Consider the following 20,332-nt stretch of genomic DNA (forward strand, 5'->3'; position numbering starts at 1 on the left):
TGTTTTTGTGGGCTGGGAAGTTAGGGTGGGATGTCTGACACCATTATAAAAAGTATGCCCCTATCTGGGATTTCTTTAGTGTGTACGCATTTGAAATCCTAACAGGCACATTTTATCAGTTAGAACAAAATCTAGCCTCAGTTTTAGAGAGAGTCATGGAGACATAATGGCCCCAAATTACCACCTTTTAGTTTGAAATAGTGCAAGGGAAAATTATATAGGTTCACGTTTGGACAAAGGCATCTAACACAGGCATCAACACTGTTAAGTGTAGCAGTGCTACCAGGTAACACTGGAATTCTGACTACCTGTTGTCCCAAAAAGTGATACTCTGAGAGAAAATTTTGAATGCCAAGTTTCTACAAGAACAGCTTCATGCGTGTACAATGTCCAAATCACTCAAACACAGACATGCTTAATTATCAAACTTTAATTCGTAAGACTAATCTTACAGAATAAAACAACAGGATAACCAGTCAAGGTTACACTTAAAAAAATCCAGCAGTGCAAATCTAAGACTAAATATTTATCATCTTCCCCTCCCCCAAAATAGGTAATAGATTATTTTTTAAAAATACCATAAACATGGTACTTACATGTTCCATTAAAATAATTCTGTGGTGAAAACTTACAGGTGGTCTAAGACTTGTTAAAAGAATGAATGACTGGATGAATGGACTGAAGTGTGAATAAGATGTACTAAATTGCTTTGAGTCACATAAGGAAAATACTTTGCTGAAAGGTAATATAACTACATGGTTCTAGGTAGCTTGATGACAGGTCTCCCAGCCCACCCCTCAAGTGACCTGGACAATAATCCTCAAAACAAAATAAAGATCAAATGATAAGAGAAGGTGAAAGGCTGGAGGACAATGTTCCAAATGAAAACAGGTTCCTTGGGGAAGGAGAGTAACCCCGAGAGAACAAGCAGGAAGCAGTGGCAGGAGAGTTTAAAAACAAACTTTGCACCACTGAGCTGGCACACAAAGCAAATGGAGCAGGGAGACTGTGCATGTGTTCTGGAGAAAAACATGCCAGTGCCCCGGAAACTGCATCACCAAGGATTCTGGGGCAATGCTGGAGCCGGTAAAGGAAGGAAGAAAGGACTTGGAAGGACAACCCAGCAAAATATGGCACTTCTGATATAATGGCCTTGCAAATGAACTCTCTCTCTTTGGCCATTAGAACATGAAATGATGGCTACAAATCTGTGTAAATGCAACTGTACCCCTGCTGCAGCGTCTCATCAGGTTCTTACCTAATCCTTTCCCCAAAACTACCTTTCCCCTTTTCCATGACTTTGCCCTACTGCTCATGTGATCACTCTTACCAAGAGAATCTTTATTCCAGTAATAAAATCTCTCTAAGACATTTATACAGTTGCTAAGAAAATGCATGATTCACTTTAAGGTTCAGCTTCACATGGGAAATATGCCAGTAATACAGGTTTTTCCTACACGGAAGACTGAGCAGGACAGCTGGTGCTGCTGATGGTCAAGCCCAGAGAAGATTTAAAGACTATGCCTTTACTTTCAGGAGGAAAAGAAAGCACTGGGAAAATATGAATGCTCAGGATGCACAGATGGTTATGAAGACAGGAGATCTAGAACAAACAGAAAAATGCCAGGCCAAGAAAGACGAGGGAAGTGACAGAGATGAGTGGCCAGTTCCTGCACCAGGGGCTGTTAGCACCAGTAGCAGCAAGGAGTTCATGGAGTAGAGCAGGATTCCTCCTCAGTAGAGGAGCTGGTGTAGTGGACGTTGAGGAGGTACTGGCACCTAGGATAGCTACTAGAAAGGAGGCACGAGATGGCACATCAGAAGAATCTAGGATCCATATGCATGGAAAAGCTTTCTTTATTCCTTCAAAACAAATCAACAGACCAGGAAGTCCTTGCCTGCATTCCAGACACTTTGGATACTAGTCAACAATCCACAGGAAGGGGGAAAAGAGCATACTCTACTAAATTTGGGGGGACACCATCCATTAAGACTGTAGGAATGACATACACAGCAAACAGGAAAAAACAGGCTTCCATGTATATAACTCAATGGGGTCAACCTTTTGCCTTTCTTGGGAGCAGTGTTGAAGATTTGGTAACATCTCTCTGGACGGATAATGCAAGCCATCTTATTAGCAATCTTATTCAACCCAATAAATAAAGATTTTATTAGTCCTTTACTCAAACATTTACTGCACAAAACAGCCTCACTCCATCATTGCCCATGTGACCATTTGATATCCTGGATCCAACAAGGAAATCCCCATAGCCACAAAAGGGAAATTCAGTGTAAAAACTGCAGGACAGTAAATGGCTCTGGGACTCGGCAAGCTGCAGTATATACAACAGTGTTATTGTGTTGTCTAGGCTTTTATAAGCATGGGTCATTTTAAGGACTTTCTTAAAAGTAGAAGTAAAAAAGTTTGGTGTCATTCTAAAAATAGACACAAAGCCATCTTGAAGGGACGCTGTCAACTTTAAAGCTAGAGCTTTGGGTCCAGTTTAAGAACAAACTTTCATAAAACTCAAAAAAAGATATGCACAACAAAACGCTGAACAGCAAATGAAAACATACAAGACCAATATCTGTCCCGGTGTACTCCAGCCTAAACACTGCATCTAGAACCTAAAGATGAACTGAGCTTTATTTTTCAGATCAGGTGAAAGTCACAAGACAATGAAGCATGTGGACAGGAACAAGAAAGTCTGAATTCAAATTTGTCATTATTTGTAATAATCTAAGGTGGTGGGAAATATGGGTGCACAATCTGGTTGGCAACACAGGCTTTTAAGTGTCCCTTGAAATATCCAAGACCTATTGTACATAGCACCAAATGTAGTTATTTTGCCTTCAGGGAAGAAACATAAAAGGGACATTAAATTCTACACTGTATACTGGACCCTAGATGCCCTCACAGTCTTGGAAGCCATGTTGCCAGGTACATACCCTACCGCAGAATAAGTGACAAACACTGGCGGCAGAGCGGGCTCAGCCACATGATTGCATCTGAACGTAGAGCTCCCTGGAACATATGGGAAGAGTTGCAGTAACATGGTAAAGCACAGCAGACCTTTCAAGTAGAAGGCAAGTGAAAGAACAGGAGGGAGAAGGAGACTGAATGGGTTTTTTAGATAAATGCAAGGTAAGTGTAGTGGTGAACAGAAGTCAACAGCAACTGAAGTAGTTAAAACTGGGCAAGAATAATGGTGAACCCAAGCACCAGAGAATGTTCCATGTCACTGCCTTTTGCAAGGGTGTGTAACACAGCATTGCCTAGTGGAGATTCAGCTGTGCTCGTTCCTTCATATCCGTGCTTTAGCCTTAAACCTAAAGTTAACAATTAGAAAAATAGAGTGATGATTGCGGTGAAGCTTTACAGACAGCCCCCCCAAAAAACAGAACGTACAGCTATTCCACTACTTGCATTTCTGCACTTGCTAACAGCTTTCAGCAGCATAGTCCTAGGAAAACATCACAGTATGATGCCAGGACAATCCCCACTATACTGCAAATACTACATGGCAAGACCTGCCACTCTTGGTTTGAGTACAGAATAAAAGCAGCTCAAGCTACAAGAACAACAAGCATATCACCAGGTTATAGGTAGGGATGTGAAACCCCTTTGAAATAGACTCATATTGCATGGAGATTTGAACTGGAAAGACAAACCAGAACCCACATTATGTTGCTGCCAAAACTACATAGGCAGGTAAAGAACCTTAACCCAAATACATTTTGAACAGCCACTTTTAAGAAAAACACTCATCCCATGACTGACACCCTTCTCCAGCATATATGTAAAAAAAAAATGCTCATTTAGAAGTTTGCATCTGCTGAGTTTCAACAGAAATATGTCAAAAAATTAAATACAGACAGAGAGCAAGTTAAATTAGACTTTTATAAAGAGGGATGTTTCTGACCAAACTTTGAGCTACATATAAACACACAATATTAAGTATACAGTGTTTAAAAAAAGCTGGAGATAAAAACCCACAATAGTGATCTGTTCTATGCAGGTTTAAAGCACAGCAAGACTTAATTCAGCCTTACCATGCAATACAGTCTATTAAGTGCGTGCACCTTTTTTCAGGACTGAAAGGTCCATTCAGAAAACCTGAGATAAATGGCACTTCAACTGAAGAGCTGACAGGCAAAATGTCACAAGCCATAGACCAGGAACATTATTCCAGATAGAAAGAGGCTAGAGAGCCAGTGGAAGCTGCTGAAAACTTGATGAAATATCAGCTGAAATGTAACCGTATCATCTTTACCCTTCAGAGACACAGATCAGTTTTTGGGCATGTATCCCAAACTTCACAAGCATGGCTGATATAAAGATCTAGTACTCTGCAAATCCAAATGGTACAAGACTACTCATTTATGCTGCATCTAGAAAAAGTGGCATCTTGGCCACAATCCCAACAACTAATAGGAAGATGCCTTTGGTTCACTTCCTTTAGTAGTATTATCTTGGTCATTACTGCAGTGCACTGGCTCCAAAAGTTTAGCAGGTAATATTCCAGGTTGGCTGGTTGTGAACCGATTTATTTTCACATAGGTTAGTGTTGACAACATGGCTGCAAAATGATTCTGGACAACAACATACAAGGCAAAGATGCTCCTAAAAACAGCATCTCCCCGCAGGAGGCAGAAAAGGGGCAGAGGGGTGCACAGACAACACAGAATGGCTGAAAACAGCATGAAATGGGACAATAAGCAGCACTGGGCCATCTTGGCTATAGAAAATCCAGTGGCATCTTCCTGCTCCCCATATACAAACACTGCACATACAAAGCCAGAGCTGCTAGTGGAAAAAGCAGAAGCAGGGCATCTTTGGGTTTAAAAAAAAAACAAACCAACTTCAGAATGTTGCTTCCAAACAAAGGCAAATCTGAAATAAAAGGGCCAGCAGAATATGGCTTACTAAACCCCAAGTTTGCATACTAGTTAAAGTTTATTTAAAAAAAACAAAACAACAAAAAAACCCAAAAACCTGTTTCTCAAACAGTCACAACCAAATAAGTAGAGTCTAATGCTTGTAACTGAAAGATTATGAAAATAGTTTTTGTTCAAATCATGTAAAAAATCCTCAACAGTACATTGTAATATTTCCTTTCAAAAACTAAATTGGAAGATCTACTCTCAGCAGATTTAAGTGTATTACACACATTATGTTGTGAATTAAGATTTATTGATTTCCATTGTATTTGCTTTAAATACGGTTGAAGCTGACTGCAGAAAAGGGATGCTGAAATTTTTAAGTTAAAAGTAAACTAATGGTGAAAGAACATCACCTCTGGCTTCTGTCAATGCCTCGATAGATCACATTTTATTAACAAGTTCCAGGATTATCACATCCAGGGATGTTGGAGGCCTCTCCCAGCAGTGTCCTTAGTTTGTGTCAGTCTCCTGTGCCAGAGGTGAGCGTGCTTTCAAAAATACTGCCATTTCCCCAGCACCGTGTCTTTGATTGCATCAACATATTGAGTAGGTACCCAATAGACCCAGTAGTAAGATGCTTCTGTAGGGCCCAGCTGAAATGCCTGCAAAATTAAAAGGACAACAGGTAGCATTTATAAAACTGAAAACAGACAAGTGGCATCAGACAATCTGGAGGGTGCTTCTGGCACTAAGAAGTCAAGTAAGCCTACCACAGCTACTGCCTCCCTGCAGCGTTCTTTGAATATTATCATGTTCCAAATCTTCTGAACAAATGACACAAGATTAATTTGAGTCACAAAATGCCAGTTACAAGATCTTTCTTTAAAAAGAATACACAAGCCCTAATACACACCTGTTCTAATTTCAGAGACTAAGACATGCCCAGGCTGGAAGATAAAGTCTACACAATTTGCAGCATAATGCCTCTATATAACTCTAGACAGAATAACACAGTGCCTGTGGCTAAGAAGCCAGTCAAGGAGAGGCAGATGGCTACACTGGAATTTCATTAAGTACCTTCTACAAGGTTTACATGTAGGTGTTATGTGCTGTTATCCATTTACTCTGATCAGTGGGAAGAGGGAACTATAAAGTGCCTTTTTTTTTTTATAACCTTTTGAGTAATATTTTAGAGTTGTAATCTGAAGAACCTAGTCTTTTGTGGGGGTGAGCACAAACCAAATGTTTGAACAAGGACTGAAACAACTTGCTTTTGGAGGGAATCACTTCAGGGTCATGGCACTTCCCCTTCCACCCACAAAAACAAGAAGTGGAGAGACTCATTTTAACATTAAAATTGTCACAGTAATGCCAACAGAAGGAACTTTTGGACATAAACCACAGTAGAAGCAGCACTTCCATCTTCTGACATTTATCACTTTCTTATTACCCCAGTATTCAGAGATTCAACTATGGGGAAGAGAATTATAATAGAATTAATGAGGTTTTTAATATCATAATGAAACAAGTTGATTAGATACGATTAATGCAACAGGAATTAACACTAAACCAGATATGGAAAATACTACCAACTGTAACACCAATAAACACACTTTCCTGATAAAGGTACCATGCTGGAGAATGTTTGCTTTAAGAAAACAGTTGGGGGACAGAGTTCACCTGATCGTTGCATTAGGAGCAAGTCCTCAATGAACTAAAGAGTCAAGCTGAATAAATGCTGAAGCATACAAGTGTCTTACTGGCACAACCCCAAGTGATACACATTTCATAACATTAAAGAAAAAAGTAGGAAAAATGGTCTTATTTATGCATAAGACCAAGTTGGATTATGAACCATATTTTCATAAGAGTTCAGCACTTGCATATATGACAGTCTGAACCTATTTGAAAGTCTGTCCCGAAGTCCCCAGGTACAAAGTATAAAAATGACATGCCATTTAGGAAAACCTATATATTCAAACATTTCTGAGAGCAGTATTAAGATTTCTAGTCTAGGGACTTTGCATGGCTTTAAAGCAAAGCAAAAAAAACAGTTCAGTATACACAACAGACCTTCACAGCATATCCTGACAAAACTATTTATGCTATGATAGCAGACAATATTCAAATTCAGACTTTCAGGAGCATCTGAAATCTGCACAACTGTCAATCTCGGTGTTATTCTAATGTAAAATCCCTGTGTCACTGTATTTGTATCATGTAATCAGGACAGCAGAGGAATTGCTTACCATCATGTGATAATCTTCATGTCCCTCAATAGGTTCACTCACCACATTTTTAATAGATCCCATGGGTAATTTTTCTGTTCTCTCTATAACAAAATGAATTACAATGACTATATTGAATATATATCTACAATTGAATATACTATTTGAATACGTTATACTATTTGAATATATAATGCAGCAGCATTTCATGTTCATTTCAAATGCCATCTCCCACAGTCCCCAGGACTCCACCTTTCAGCAGTCCTCCCCCTCTTTGACTAGCTCCGAATTCCTACTTGTCTGAAGTCAATGAACCATGTTTCACTCATCTGGGGACTGGCAAACCAACCATTCAAAATAACTCCAGTCTCTGTCAGGCCGTCACCTAAGCTTTGTTGTTACAGATTTGTGCCAAGCAACCTCTGTAAATAGCAGACAACAAAATCTGTTTCAGCCACAGGCCCCAATACTGCAAAATGTTTACGCTTGCTCAGCTTCACAACTGTCCCCCCCACCTCTTAATTCAACAAGACTTCACTCAGTAGTAAAGCTCAGAGTGCACGTGTCTGCATGCAGGACTGGAACCTCGGGAAGTAAAACTTGCAGAAGTTGCAAGAACAGATAACAGTTGGACTAGAAAAATAAAATGCACAGCTTCCTATCAAGATCTAGTCCTATCTCCAACACTGGACAGTGTACATTTGTTATTGTAGGAAAGTATTCAAAGATGGCACAAAACGTGTTAGAGATAGCAAAGAAGTGAAAGAAAATAAAAGACCAAAAAAGCTATCAGTAAAAACTCTGGTTAACTTGCCTGTGGGATAAATTGAAACTATGATTTAATGTGCTGCTATTCTGGTTTTTTTGCCAGCAGTTCCTCCCATTAAATCCTGATGATCGGTCATTACTAGACAATTTGCCATTAATTGGATTCTTCTTGCTGTGGTGAATTAACTAGTTTATTGCATGTTCAAAATGACATAGCAGAACTTGATAGCTGCAACTGAGGAATTAAGCTATCTGTCTAATATGCCCCACTATGGATTTCTTTCATTTTTTAAACTAGGACATTTATCCCCATCTTTTCCTTTAGACTTTTATTTCTAATATATGCAAATATTAATTCTCATACAGCTCTAACTCTCATTTCACCCACACAAACCAGACACTCTCGATTCATTTCCTTGGGTGCAGGACACAGTAAACCAGAACTTGTCACTGTACAAGAGAAGCCAAACAATGTACACCCTAGATGAGACACTCTTTCTATGCCTGAAAGGTGTTTGGTGCCTAAAAGCTTGCAAAGAACCATTTTTCCAACTATTTAGTGGGTCTAATAAAAGATAATCATCACCTCTACCCAAAGAATCTTGTCTGCCTGTGTTCTTAGACCAACACGGCTACAACCACCAACCCTAGATGAGGAGCAGCTTTTAAAGTGCAACCCAAAAGGCAGCAACTGCTTCCAAAGGAAACGTAAGGAAGCACAGCAGCATACCTGTGCTTTGTTTTTACTTCACAAAGACAAGAGACAAAAATGCGAATCTACATTCTGAATACTAATAAAGTAATGAACTTATGTATAGTTGTCATAGACCAATAGGAATCAGACTAACTGATGATCATTTACTAAGCAAATAATTATGTGGTATCTATATAAAAATCCTCCAGACATTAAGCAGGCAAGGAACCTTGCCTGCTTATGTCCTTACACCGACACGGACACAACAACCCTCCAAACTTTCATGAATTCTCACAATGCCTCTTGAGACACACAGTCACCACTATCATCTTCACTTTACAATATGAAAAAAGTGCAGCACAAAGAAGGATTCTGCCCTAGATCGCTTTAGAAATAGTTAACTTTAAAACCTACCAGAGTGAGAAAGAAACAATTATCCAAATCACTAAAGGTACGCAATTAGAACCAGGTCTCTCTCTAATGAAACAGAAAACAACCCTGTTTTGACAGCACCAAAACAAGCAGCCCATACAAACAGTACAATAATCACCCCAGCCATTTAGCTCAAGAGAAATAGAGTCCCTGGAACGGATGCTGCTGCAGATTTTAAGGCCAGGAAAGTCTATTATGATCATCTAGTCTAGGGATGCTTAACCCTAGGCTTACAGGCTGGATTCAGCGCAAGGAGCTCCCCATGGGTCCAAAAGTTTGCTGTGTGGGAGTGGTGACAGTGTTAATTGCTGCTCTTCCATCACCAAATTTCCAGACCTGCAGCGAGCTCTCAAGCACACTCAGGTGCACGGGACAAAGCACTACATGGCCCAATCCTGTGCACCAACCCTATGTGGGGTCTGGTTTGTGGATGCGCCCTGTGCCGCTAATCTGGTTGGCAGGGGTGAATGGTTGAACACCACTGAATTTGTCTAATCTAGGACAGGCTAAGGAACGCAGTGATTTTTGGTGGGATCTGAAAAAACATGTTAGCAGTATGGAAATTAATATTTGCAAAGCTTAAATGATATGTATGCATCATTGTCATAAAGTAGCAAAGAAAACTTATCCCAAGTTGACATCAGAGTCCAAGTTCTCTTAGGCTGTGGACACAATAAGGGGTCTTCCTGAGATGCTCCAAGCTGCTTTAGGAGGAAGGGGTCAGGGGAAACTATTGTAGCCCATGATGTAACCCCATAAACAGAGGTAAATCAAGGCTTGGGAAAATTTACTTTGCTTTCAATCCAGAGCAGTTTCATGCCAGGACAGCAGGCTGTTCGTGTGCAGTTACTGGTTTTCTCTGTTCCAAGGGAATTCCATTTACATAGCCAAGCTGCTACTGGAACAACAAGCAAGTCTTTCCATTCTTTTCACCCATCACCCTGTTCTAGCCAAGGGAAATAGGCATTGTTCCCTTTGGAGACAAAAGGGGTACTTGAGATGTCCTCTGGGCAGTGTGCTCCCACTGCAGTACTTTCAGTCTCCTCTGGCACAAGTCCTCAAGACTGTAAACTGAATCCCCTGCACAGGAGCACGTCAGCATCCCTAAACTAGACTGCATGTGTACCGCACTGAAACAACACACCCAACTCATTTCAGCTGTAATAAGATGAGACAGGTGCCAGGACTCCTTGATGTGTTCCCAGCTCCAAGAGAGACTTCCCTGAGACAGCAGAAGTTACTGAGCCACGCTGTGTTGTCATAATTGAACTAATTTTGTGGAGTGGTTTTAAGATCAAAAGGTTATAAAATGCCAAGTGTGATTAACCTACAACCATGAACCGTAAACAGTAGGATAATAAATTCCAATAACACAACTGAGCCTAACTAAATACAATATTTAGTAACACTTCATCACCTGAAAAGAGTACATTTGAGAAAAGAAAACAAAACCTTTTTCTGGAAGGATTAAAGGAGTTGGAGTTACTTCATGACTCAAGGAAATCGACACCTAGTGTGCACAGATTCCAAGCATTAACTATTCATGTCGAGTCTAAATCACTTACCTTTCGTGCCAATCCATAGCTGATCTTGCTCTAGTTTAAAGGTCAGTCTCACTTTTCCCCCTGACTTATTGTACATGCCAGATAAGGGCACTGTTGGAAGACGTTCCTAAAAAACAATACAGAGAATGAAAACATGATACTCAAAATTAACGAGTAACCTGTGCAGCTATTGAATATAAAGAACATCCATTGTACTTTACTATGCAAGTGCAGAGAAATTAAGTGGGACGAGTCTCAAAAAGGATTAATAATGGACTCCACCAGTCAAGACAATGGTTGAGGTATTTATTTACCTACCTGAACACCTTTAACAGAAGGCATCACGTCATCAGGTTTTCCTTTGTCCAGTACTTTTCTGTGTTGCTATAAACATAAACCAGAGATTAGAATTTGATTGCAATTTCCTTCTTACTGTTTCCTTGAACACTCCAATAGCACCTTATAGCAGTTAACAATACTTGGCCTCAAAGACATTTTAAATTTACCGATGGAAACTGCTTAGCTTCAAAATTAACTGAAGGCCTATCTGACAGACTAAAAATACGATGAGAGATAAAATCCAAATACAAGACAAAATGGTTGAGTATAGAAACTAAGCACCTCTTCAATACTCTGTGAGAGCTACACTTTAACAAGGCGATGTTAATAACCAAGCGTTATATATTCAGGGGCTATCACTAAACACTCTGGATCTGGAGGTGCAACCTGCGGGAACACAGCAACAACCTAGAATAAATTCGAGCAACAGCAACGAAAAAACCCCCCCCACATTTGCAAGCGAGAAGTTTGCCAAGCACCTCTGAAAAATGATGCGGCTTGCAATCAATGTGAACCATGACAGATTACAGACAGACACGAGCAGGTTTCATCAAAGACCTGAAGACCAATAGTAACACTATTTTTTCCAAGTATGCGAGCTGGTCTAATTAAAGAATTCAGATTTATCCAAAGGACCTTGTTTGCTAACAGCAATGCTAGTTTTTTAGCGAGACTGGGTTTGGATAATAGGTTCCCACAGCAAGAAAACCCTGTGCTCAGCCCCGGACCAGGGTCAGCGTCACTACCACCGCAACATTCCCAGCGCTGCAGCTAGGCTTTGCCTCCTGGGGCGCAAACATCTGCAGACACGAGCTCAGTGCCTGCCGCCCTGTCTCCTGACGCCGACCGTCGGGATGAGGCTGGATAAGAAGCTGAAGGCCGGACATCGGGCTCTGATCGCAGCTCCCCCAGACTGTGGGGGCCGGGACCAATGACCCACGAGGCCCCTGCCAGCCCCCAACAGCTACAAAATTAATCAGAGAGGCCTGAAATAATGAGCCCATCCCCGTCACCAACCCCTTCCCTTCCCCATGTGCAAGCCGTTGGCTACGGGCATTTGCAGGCACCCACCTTCTGCCGGCAGAGTGGCTCCTTCTTGCTCTCCTCGGCTTTGACCTCCGGCTGCGCGGCCTCCTTGGGTGTGTTGACGGCCAGCACATCGTTGATGGTGGAGCCCACCACCATGATCTTGGCACCGTTGGTCACCTTGATCTCGCGCAGCGTCTTGTCCTCGGGCACCAGCCCCTTGAACATGACCTTCTGCATGGCGGGCGGCAGGCCTAGGGAAGAAGGCAGGGCTTGACCCCAGGCGCCGGCGGGGCCGGGAGGGGGGCGGGGGCCCGCGCCTACCTGTGAGCGCCTGGATCTGCTGCTTGAGCGCTGCGCCTGAGCCGTCCAGCGGGAAGCGCACGTCGTACTTGGTCTTGTTCCAGATGATCCGCAGCTCCACCAGCTCCTGCCCCGGGCCCGCGCCCGGCCCGCCCTCGGGGCCGCCACCGTTGCTGACGGGCTCGGCCTGCGTCTCCTCGTCCTCCGCGCCGTCCCGCGCAGCCTCCGCCTGCATGCCCGGCTCCGCTGCCTCTGCGGACACAAGCGGTGAGGGGCCGCCCCGCCTCGGCCCGCCCGCCCGGGCCTACCCCGCCCGCCCCGCGACCCCGCGCTCACCCGCGGCCGAGGCAGAGGCGGCCGCCATGATGATTGTGTACAATCCGCCCGCGGGGACTGCCGGGAAACGCCAAGCCCCGGGAATGGCCCCGCCAGCGCCCCGTACCCCGGCACGCCCCCGCCCCCGCCCAGCCATTGGCCCCCGGCCACTCCCGCCCCCCGCCCGCTACGCTGGGATTGGTCCTCGCCAGCCCCCGTAACCTCCCCTGCGATTGGCCCCCGGCCACCCCCTCCCCCGCCCTGGAATTGGTCCCCTACTGCCCGCGATTGGCCCCCGCACCCCGCCCACTGCGCTGGGATTGGCCCCCGTACCCCGCCCGCTGCAGTGGTACTGGCCCCCGCCGGCTCCCGTACTTCGCTTCTACTCAGAGCAGGGGACTTCCGCGTTCAGCACGTCGGTGCTGCCCCCTTGCTTGTGGCCACTGCTGGGCCCCTGTGCGCCAGGAGAGCCCGCCCCTGTGCGCCGCCGCTTGGCTGTTGTCGGGTGGGCGGAGGGAGTCCTCACCTCGTGCCCCGCCATGTGTTCGCGGGTGCGCTTCGGGCCCAGCCCCACAGGTAGCCAAGGTCTCTCTCCGCCCCGCTGCATCGTCAGCAGCTGCCCTGCTCCCTCGCACGCTTGGGAGGGGTGGGCGGGCCGCAGACAGGCCCCTGAAGGGAAGCAGGAGCTCCCCGGGGTGCGGGGCAGTTCCTGGGGCAGGGATCCGGGTCCTAGACCGCCGCTCCTGCGAGGCTTGTGCCTCTCGGAAAGGAGGACGACAGCTGGCCTTGTCCATCCGGGAGACCGTCAAAGGTGGCTTCCTCCTGCACAGCCTTGAGCTCAACCCAGGCCTGGCCCTGCGGCAGGGAAGCGCGGCAGAAACCACCGTAGAGGCCTCCAGCACCCTGGTGCGGGCAGCACTGGAAGGGCTGCAGGACAAGTTGGTTCCTCACCACTCCCAGGGGTGACTGAGGGCAAGCGGCTGATGCTTTTAAGTCCCTGTACTGGTAGCATGGCCATCAGAGCTCCCATTTAAAGGTCTTTTATTCATAGTTGTTGGGGTCAGAAGGGATCTCAGCAGGTCACCGAGTCCAACCCCTGCCTGGGCAGGGAAGAGCACGGGGGGCCGACAACCCGGCCAGCTGCATGTCCAGCCTCCTCTTGGTGCGTGGTATCCAACTTCTCCTGACTCCTGCTTTCTGCCCCGCACCCCAGGCTTTCTGCACTTGGGCGGCCTCCGCACAGCTTTATACAACTATATTTTTGCCAAAAAACATGGAGGGAGCTTTATCTTGAGACTGGAGGATACGGATCAGAGCCGAGTGGTGCCTGGGGCCGCAGAAGGTATTGAAGACATGCTGGAGTGGGCAGGTAACTTCCAGCTCTGTGTGTTTCGCTTGCCTGCTGAGACGTGTCGCAAAGAGTGCTCTTGCCGTCACGTAAAAGCCCGAGGGTTGATAAAATGACAAGCTCTGAAGTCATTATTGTGACAGACTAAGAAAGGTGAGAGCGTCTTGTGGCCACCTCCGTGCGCTGCGCTCGGCGAGCAGAGATGCGTCAGGTCTGCTAACGCACCTGTAAGTGCGCACCCATCTCGGCTGCTGGGAACAGCAGATCTGAAAGAGGCGATGCTGTAATGTTCTCGATTGCGCTGTAGATCTGCAGGTGGATTCCTGTGCTGGGAGTGGACGGTTATTTGCTGCCCAAGAGCCATGGCTCTCTGCACCCCTGCTTAATACTTTTGTGTTCCAGATTTTACTTGTTAAATCCTGTTTCTTCTGGCGTTCCAGGTATCCCGCCTGATGAGAGCCCACGCCGAGGTGGCCCTGCTGCGCCCTACCAGCAGTCACGCAGACTTGAGCTGTATGCGAAAGCCTGTGACGTCCTTGTGGAGAAGGGTGCAGCTTACCGCTGCTTTTGCACTCCTCAGCGCCTGGAGCTGCTGAAAAAGGAAGCGCTGCGCAGTCGGCAGGTGCCACGGTAGGGAGCTTTCGCTGTGACCTGGTGGGTGCTTGTCTCCTAGGCTGTGTATTTGCAGAACTAATGATGAAGTCTGGCAGTTTGAGACTCCAAATGCCAAACTTGAGGTCACTAACATCGCAGTCACTTGGATTTTAGCTCCCAGTGCATCTCGTTATTGAAGAAGAAGTCCAGGTCCCCAGCCTGAATGGCAGCTCTTGCTGTTTATGTCCTGCGCTCTTTCTCTAAAGAGCAGTGCAGATGTTGAGTGATGCAGCTTCCCAACCCTTCGTGAGACAGGGATGTAGATAAGCATTATCCTCCATTGGTGTATCGGGATAGAAATATAGAGGTAAAGTGATTTGACCAAGGCCACAGAACAAATGATCGAAAGAGTCAAGGTTAGATCTTGGGGTCCAAGCTAGAGCTGAAATCCGTATGAGGCTCGTGAGGAAAGGGGCCTCTTGGCCAGCGTACTGACTCAGACCACTGCCATCCTGTCCCAGGTACGACAACAGGTGCCGACACCTGACCTCTAAACAAGTAGCTGAAAAGCTGTCGCAAGGCTCCGAGTGGGTGATCCGCTTCCGACTGGAGGGAGACGCGGAGCCCTTTAATGACCTGGTCTATGGGTGGACCAGCCACGAAGTGGCCAACATTGAAGGGGACCCGGTGATCCTAAAGCGGGATGGCTTCCCCACCTACCACCTGGCAAACGTGGTGGATGACCATCACATGGAAATCAGCCACGTCCTGCGTGGGACAGAGTGGCTGACTTCAACGTCCAAGCACCTCCTTCTCTACAGAGCCTTTGGCTGGGACCCCCCACAGTTCGCCCATCTCCCGCTGCTCCTGAACAGAGATGGCACCAAGCTGTCCAAACGGCAGGGCGACATCTTCCTGGAACGTTTTGCTCAAGATGGCTACTTGCCAGAAGCGCTGCTGGACATTATAACCACCTGCGGCTCCGGGTTTACAGGTACCAGGTGCAGGCTGGGCTCTCTCTGGGCAGTGGGGGCTGCCTCAGGGGCTGGTTACTTGACTGGAAAGGATCTGGTTTAGTAATGCTACGGAACTCCCAGCTCTGTTTGGAGGAAGTCAGGGCAGGGGATCTTGTCAGCTGGCATGAAAGGACCTTTGCAGGTAAATTGCTGCTACCTGTTCTGAAGCTTCCTGTAGGGGGGATGAATGATGCATTAGAGTGGTGATGGGGTCTGGGTTTTGGTGCTATTGAAATGGAGTCTGCTGCCCAGCTGACCGAGTTCCTGGCCATCTTGGCACAGAGCAGTGGGCCCTAAAAATGATTTCCCTCCAACGTGCTGCTGGCTGCAGGGCAACCCCTATTCCTGGCTCAAGGCTAGCAATGAGTAGCAGTGATGCCCATTCTCAGTCAGAGGCACCTTGCACATAACCCCCCCATTGGGTCATTTTGCAGGTAACCAGGGGGGGAGGACGCTGGGGGATTTGATTTCGGAGTTCAACATCGGCCGGATAACAACCCACTCTGCCCTGCTGGACCTGGACAAGCTCCCAGAGTTCAACAGGTGGGCAGCTCGATGCCATTACAACCACAACCTTGTTTCGCTGCAGCTCTCCTCCCCACTCCAAAGACTCCACCTGCCTGCTTCTCCAGGTGTGGCCTTGCTGTGGTCCTCTGAGCTTCCTGCTTCTCCCCTGCTCAGACACAGTTCCAGCAGCCCCTGTCAGCATCCTGCCTATGAGACCCCATGGAGGCTTAAGGGGTCATTTGATCCCAGCATTCATTTCTGTCCAGGGCAGGGGGTCGGGCATAATGATCTGCTTGGGTCCCTTCTGACCCTATAAACTATGAAACTAACACATGCCCCCTCCACGCTCCCCTGATCTAACAGGGCCCTGAGGTTCACCTGGCAGAGAATGGGTTGCCCATTGAGGGGGCATGAAACCAACCCGTTCAAGATTGCATCAATCTAAACCACAGTAGCGTTCACGTGCTGGATGTTTGGACACAGCAGCGAGCGTGGCCTGAGCACCTTGAGGCCGCATTGCTACCACTGAACGAGAACTTAATTCTGGGTGAAAATCTGCTTTGTTAACCACAGCTTTTTAAGGGTTTCTCTTTGAAGCACCATGCATCCCACCAAGGCTGCTTCTCCTGGGGTGCTGCTTTGCTGTTTCTTGTTTCTCCTCACTGCCACATCCATGTTCTATGTGATTCCATGGATTTTATTGCAAGTGTGGGGCGAGTGTGGTTGGTCAGTTGAGCATAACCGAGGGTCCTGTCTTCTCCACAGGACTCACCTGGTCCGGCGCATTGAGGATGAGAGGCTACGACCCAAGCTGGTGGGAGAGCTGCAGGCCCTGGTGGAGCAGGTTTATGGGGAACAGCTCATGGACAGAGCGGTTCTAGAGAAGGACTATGTGGAGCGTATCCTGCTGCTGTGGAAAGTATGACAAGCCTCTGTAGGGGGAGGAATGGCAGGTGGGAGGGCAGGGGCTCTGTGACTTGGCTGGGGTGCTGTGCCTTGCACTCCCAAGCTCCTGGTTTGCTGCCATTCAGCTGCAAGCAGTGAAAGGCTGGTGTTGCCATCCCCAGCACTTGTATCGAGACTGTGGTGGGACCGCGTGTGCCTAAGCTGCAGGTATGAATATGCCCAGTGTCCCTGGTGCCCTTGCAGAATAAGCACGTTGGGTTGAGATACGTCAGGTGGTGGGCTCAACAGAAGGGCCCACGCCCTGGGCACTTCTTTATCTCTGGGTTTCGTTGGCTGGGCAGCGTGGGGGAGGGCTGCGTGTTTGGGACTAACTGGAGAAGGGAGCTGGGTAAATCAGTAGGTTTCTGAATCCAGAGCCCAGCTAAAAGAGGAAGCTGCAAAGCAAGGGCTGGTGCTGACGCAGCAGCGAGCCCTGTGGCTCGTTGGGGCCCCTGCTCCACTTGTGTCCTGTGGCAGCTCTGCCAGGCTCAGGGGCTGCTGCATGTTCTCTCGAATGACGCCAGCTCCTTCACGGAGGCAGAGGCGTCCCGGCTGCTGGGGGCATGAAGTTTTGCTGTGACAGTGATCATGCGTTGCTCATGTGATTTCCTGCCTCTCTCTCCACTGAGCCAGCAAATTAATGTGGTGAGCCACATCCAGGGGCCCGACTGAGTCAGCCTGCCAGCTCCCTGCAGGGCTGTCCCTGAGGCAGTGTGAGTCAGGCCCAGCCTGCCCTGTACTTTGCACCTTCTTTTGCACCAGCCCAGCATGGGTATAAGAACCTGCCCTGCGCTTCATGCTCCCTGCATGGACACCAAGTGTGAGGTGACCAGTATGGAGACTATGGCACTGCCTGTGAAATCCAGGGACAAGCAGAGGCTTGCTTTCTCTCCCTCTCCCTGACAGCACCCTCCTTTCTGTCTTCCAGGGCCACATAAGCCTCCTGAAGAGCCTGGTGTCACCGAACTACTCCTACTTGTGGGTGAGGCCCTCTGTGCCTCGAGAGCAGCTGGAAGTTTTGTCGGCAGAAATGGATGAGATAGGGAGGCTGGTTCTCGGGTAAGTGGCTCCCTTCCTGGGGTAGCTGCCTGGTGACTCCGCTGATGTTGCTGGGGCAGGGAGAAGAGAAATGCACGTTGAACCATGCAGCTTCTCACAGCATGCTCATGACAGCAAGTGCTCATTAACCAGAAGACCTTTCTGACACCTGCAAGCAGGGACCGTCTCTGTTCCATGCCTCTGTAGCACCCAGCCCACGACTAGGCCTCCTCAGCAGTGGGATAACATACCATCCCCACAGGCCCTTGGGGTCCTAGTTCTGCTGTCCTGCAGCCCCCCAGCCCTGTGTCACCCATGGTAGCATCTCCAGTAGAGAAACCAGGAAGGCTTGTGTAGGTAGATGCCAGACTATTCTGCTGGCAAACAGCAAGGCCATGATGTGGTCAGGCTACCAGTGTAATGAGCCGCAGGCTTCAGCATGAATCTTGTGCTTGTCCAAGGCCCTGTCCCCTCTGGAGATCTGTCACTGTAAAGGGCCTGTCCTCTTGCTGCTGGTGTTTCCTCCCACTGCTCCCCCATCCGTCCTGTGCAGGCATCAGGGGACAGTCCCTGAAGCTGCTGCTCTGCTGGCTCCCTTATGTCTGTGATATGCGCTCATCCCACTGCATTTCAGCCATGATCTGCACCACCATGTGCTACCGCGGGCGAAGACCTCCTTCCCCTTGCTCTGCCAAGCCCTCCTGGCATTGACCTGTGTAACTACCTGTTCAGATCCTAGCCCTCCCAGCACTTGGCTTGTATGCAACAGTCCCTTTGGGGAGACTCCTGCCCACACCCTGTGTCCCCTGGCTGATGGGACCTCTCTCCCTCAGGCTGATGGAAGGGCAAGCCACTGCTCTCACCACCAGGGGCTTGAGCCAAGACTTGAAAGGCCTGCAGGAGAGGCTCAAGGGGACCAAATACAGCACCATGATGAAAATCCTCCGCTTGGCCCTCAGTGGACAGCAGGTAAAAGCTATCTGGGGCTGGGATCTTCCCATCCCCAAACAGCTCCTACCCCTGGGTCCTGAGGACGCTGCCATTGGGGTTTTAAATCTGATGACATGAAGGTGACAGGGAAGTGAGAGAGAAGTGAGAACTACCAAAGTGTCTCCTGGCAGTCAGGACACTGGTTAGACACGCAGCTGGCTCAGGTACCCGGGTGTTGGCAGCCGCCGGGTTTGTGCGTGTTCTGGTTCTTCCTCTGTCCTAGGCAGCCACCACAAACAAAGCTGGTTCCTTTCCAGGTGTAGCTCCCTGGAGTTCATCTTGGACTAACGAGGGGGATTTTTTTTCAGAAACCAGAAGGGAAATGTCTGCTTTTATTGCTAGTAATGTTGTGTTGACTCTAGCAGCAGTCTGGCAGCTAGTCGCTCGGCTGTCTCCAGTGTGGCATGAGGCACCAGCTTGTACCTGTGCAAAACACCAGCCCAGTGACTCTTCTGTGTGTTTTCAGCAAGGGCCAGGCATTGCAGAGATGATGGTCTCCCTGGGCCCCCGAGAAGTGTGTGGACGGATACGGAAGGTGCTGTTGAGCTAGCAAGAAGCTGCCAGAGGGATTGGCCCCTCCGGGCAGGCAGCAGCGGCTGCTCAGGGCTCTGCATGTTCTTCACAGCCCTAGGTGTGCACCGGACAAACTGGCTGAATTGCTTGCGGATCCACGTGCGTCTTCTGAGGTGGCAGCTTGGACACGAGGGCAGCAGGGTCCACCCCGTGTGCACACCTTGTAGGAGCTGGCTGCTGTCTGGGTGCAGATAATGAGACCTTCTCAATGGAGCGTTTCCATCCAGCCGGGGACAGCGGAGGCTGAACGTGTACTTCTGATGGCCACCAAATGTCCCCCGAGCTCATCAGAGGGGAGGTGTGTTTTGGAACAAACACAGTCACGGCCAAGCGGCTCCCACCAAGCCGTTGGGGAAGAGGTGTCATGGGAGCAGACTGTCCTTTCAGCCATGCACATCTGGCTCGGCACACCTATGTCGGTGGCAGCTGGTGCAGGAGAAGCTTGTGGTTTCACTGTCCTACTTTGTGGGTGATGTGAGGGCATGAACGCCCAGCACCAAAGCTCGCTCTCTAGCAGTGCCCAGTTCCTTTTCTCAAGTCCCTGGTAGTGTTTTTTTCTCTTTGGGCAAAGCTTACTGTCATTCTTAGGTGAAATTGTATCGGGTGGGTCTTTTCCTTGCAGTGAGTCCTGCCCCCTTCCCTCCTGTACTGCTGCAGAGGAAAGCACACACTTGCATGCTTGTGTTTAAGTGTGATGTGCACTTATAAATAAAGTCTCTACATACTTCTCATCTCTCGATGTCCCGAGTGCGTTGGGTGCAGGGTGGTGGCCAGAGCTGCCCGCGGCT

The 20,332-nt window shown here is 47.9% G+C and overlaps 2 protein-coding genes across 7 annotated transcripts; one reads left to right on the top strand and one right to left on the bottom strand.

Moving 5' to 3' along the window:
• Positions 1–412: 412 nt before the first annotated feature.
• On the bottom strand, positions 413–12,654 carry UBFD1 (ubiquitin family domain containing 1). Of its 3 annotated transcripts, XR_016438630.1 has the most exons (8): positions 12,555–12,654; positions 12,240–12,470; positions 11,961–12,169; positions 10,869–10,934; positions 10,572–10,677; positions 7,134–7,216; positions 5,655–6,354; positions 413–5,546 (listed from the first exon to the last, which is right to left on the bottom strand). XR_016438630.1 is itself a non-coding variant. In XM_090023214.1 (7 exons), the coding sequence occupies exons 1-7, from the start codon at positions 12,580–12,582 to the stop codon at positions 5,436–5,438; spliced, it is 834 nt and encodes a 277-aa protein (XP_089879340.1). In that variant the 5' UTR covers positions 12,583–12,654; the 3' UTR covers positions 413–5,435. The 3 variants fall into 3 exon arrangements, 2 of the variants coding, with proteins under 2 accessions (XP_089879340.1, XP_089879341.1); XM_090023214.1 differs by lacking the exon at positions 5,655–6,354; XM_090023215.1 differs by having other exon boundaries at positions 413–6,354.
• Positions 12,655–12,875: 221 nt separating this feature from the next.
• EARS2 (glutamyl-tRNA synthetase 2, mitochondrial) lies at positions 12,876–20,277 on the top strand. 4 transcript variants are annotated; one of them, XM_090024779.1, is made up of 9 exons: positions 12,877–13,109; positions 13,747–13,902; positions 14,322–14,511; positions 14,997–15,469; positions 15,926–16,034; positions 16,764–16,917; positions 17,872–18,002; positions 18,815–18,950; positions 19,337–20,277. In XM_090024779.1, exons 1-9 carry the CDS (start codon positions 13,073–13,075, stop codon positions 19,349–19,351), a joined length of 1,401 nt encoding a protein of 466 aa, XP_089880905.1. In that variant the 5' UTR covers positions 12,877–13,072; the 3' UTR covers positions 19,352–20,277. The 4 variants fall into 4 exon arrangements, with proteins under 4 accessions (XP_089880906.1, XP_089880905.1, XP_089880903.1 ...); XM_090024777.1 differs by having other exon boundaries at positions 13,747–13,875; positions 19,438–20,277; XM_090024776.1 differs by having other exon boundaries at positions 12,880–13,109; positions 19,438–20,277.
• The last annotated feature ends 55 nt before the right edge of the window (positions 20,278–20,332 follow it).

The sequence above is a fragment of the Crocodylus siamensis genome, chromosome 12 (genome assembly GCF_052110815.1).
Source record: "Crocodylus siamensis isolate JL-2025a chromosome 12, ASM5211081v1, whole genome shotgun sequence".
Taxonomy (NCBI): Eukaryota; Metazoa; Chordata; order Crocodylia; family Crocodylidae; genus Crocodylus; species Crocodylus siamensis.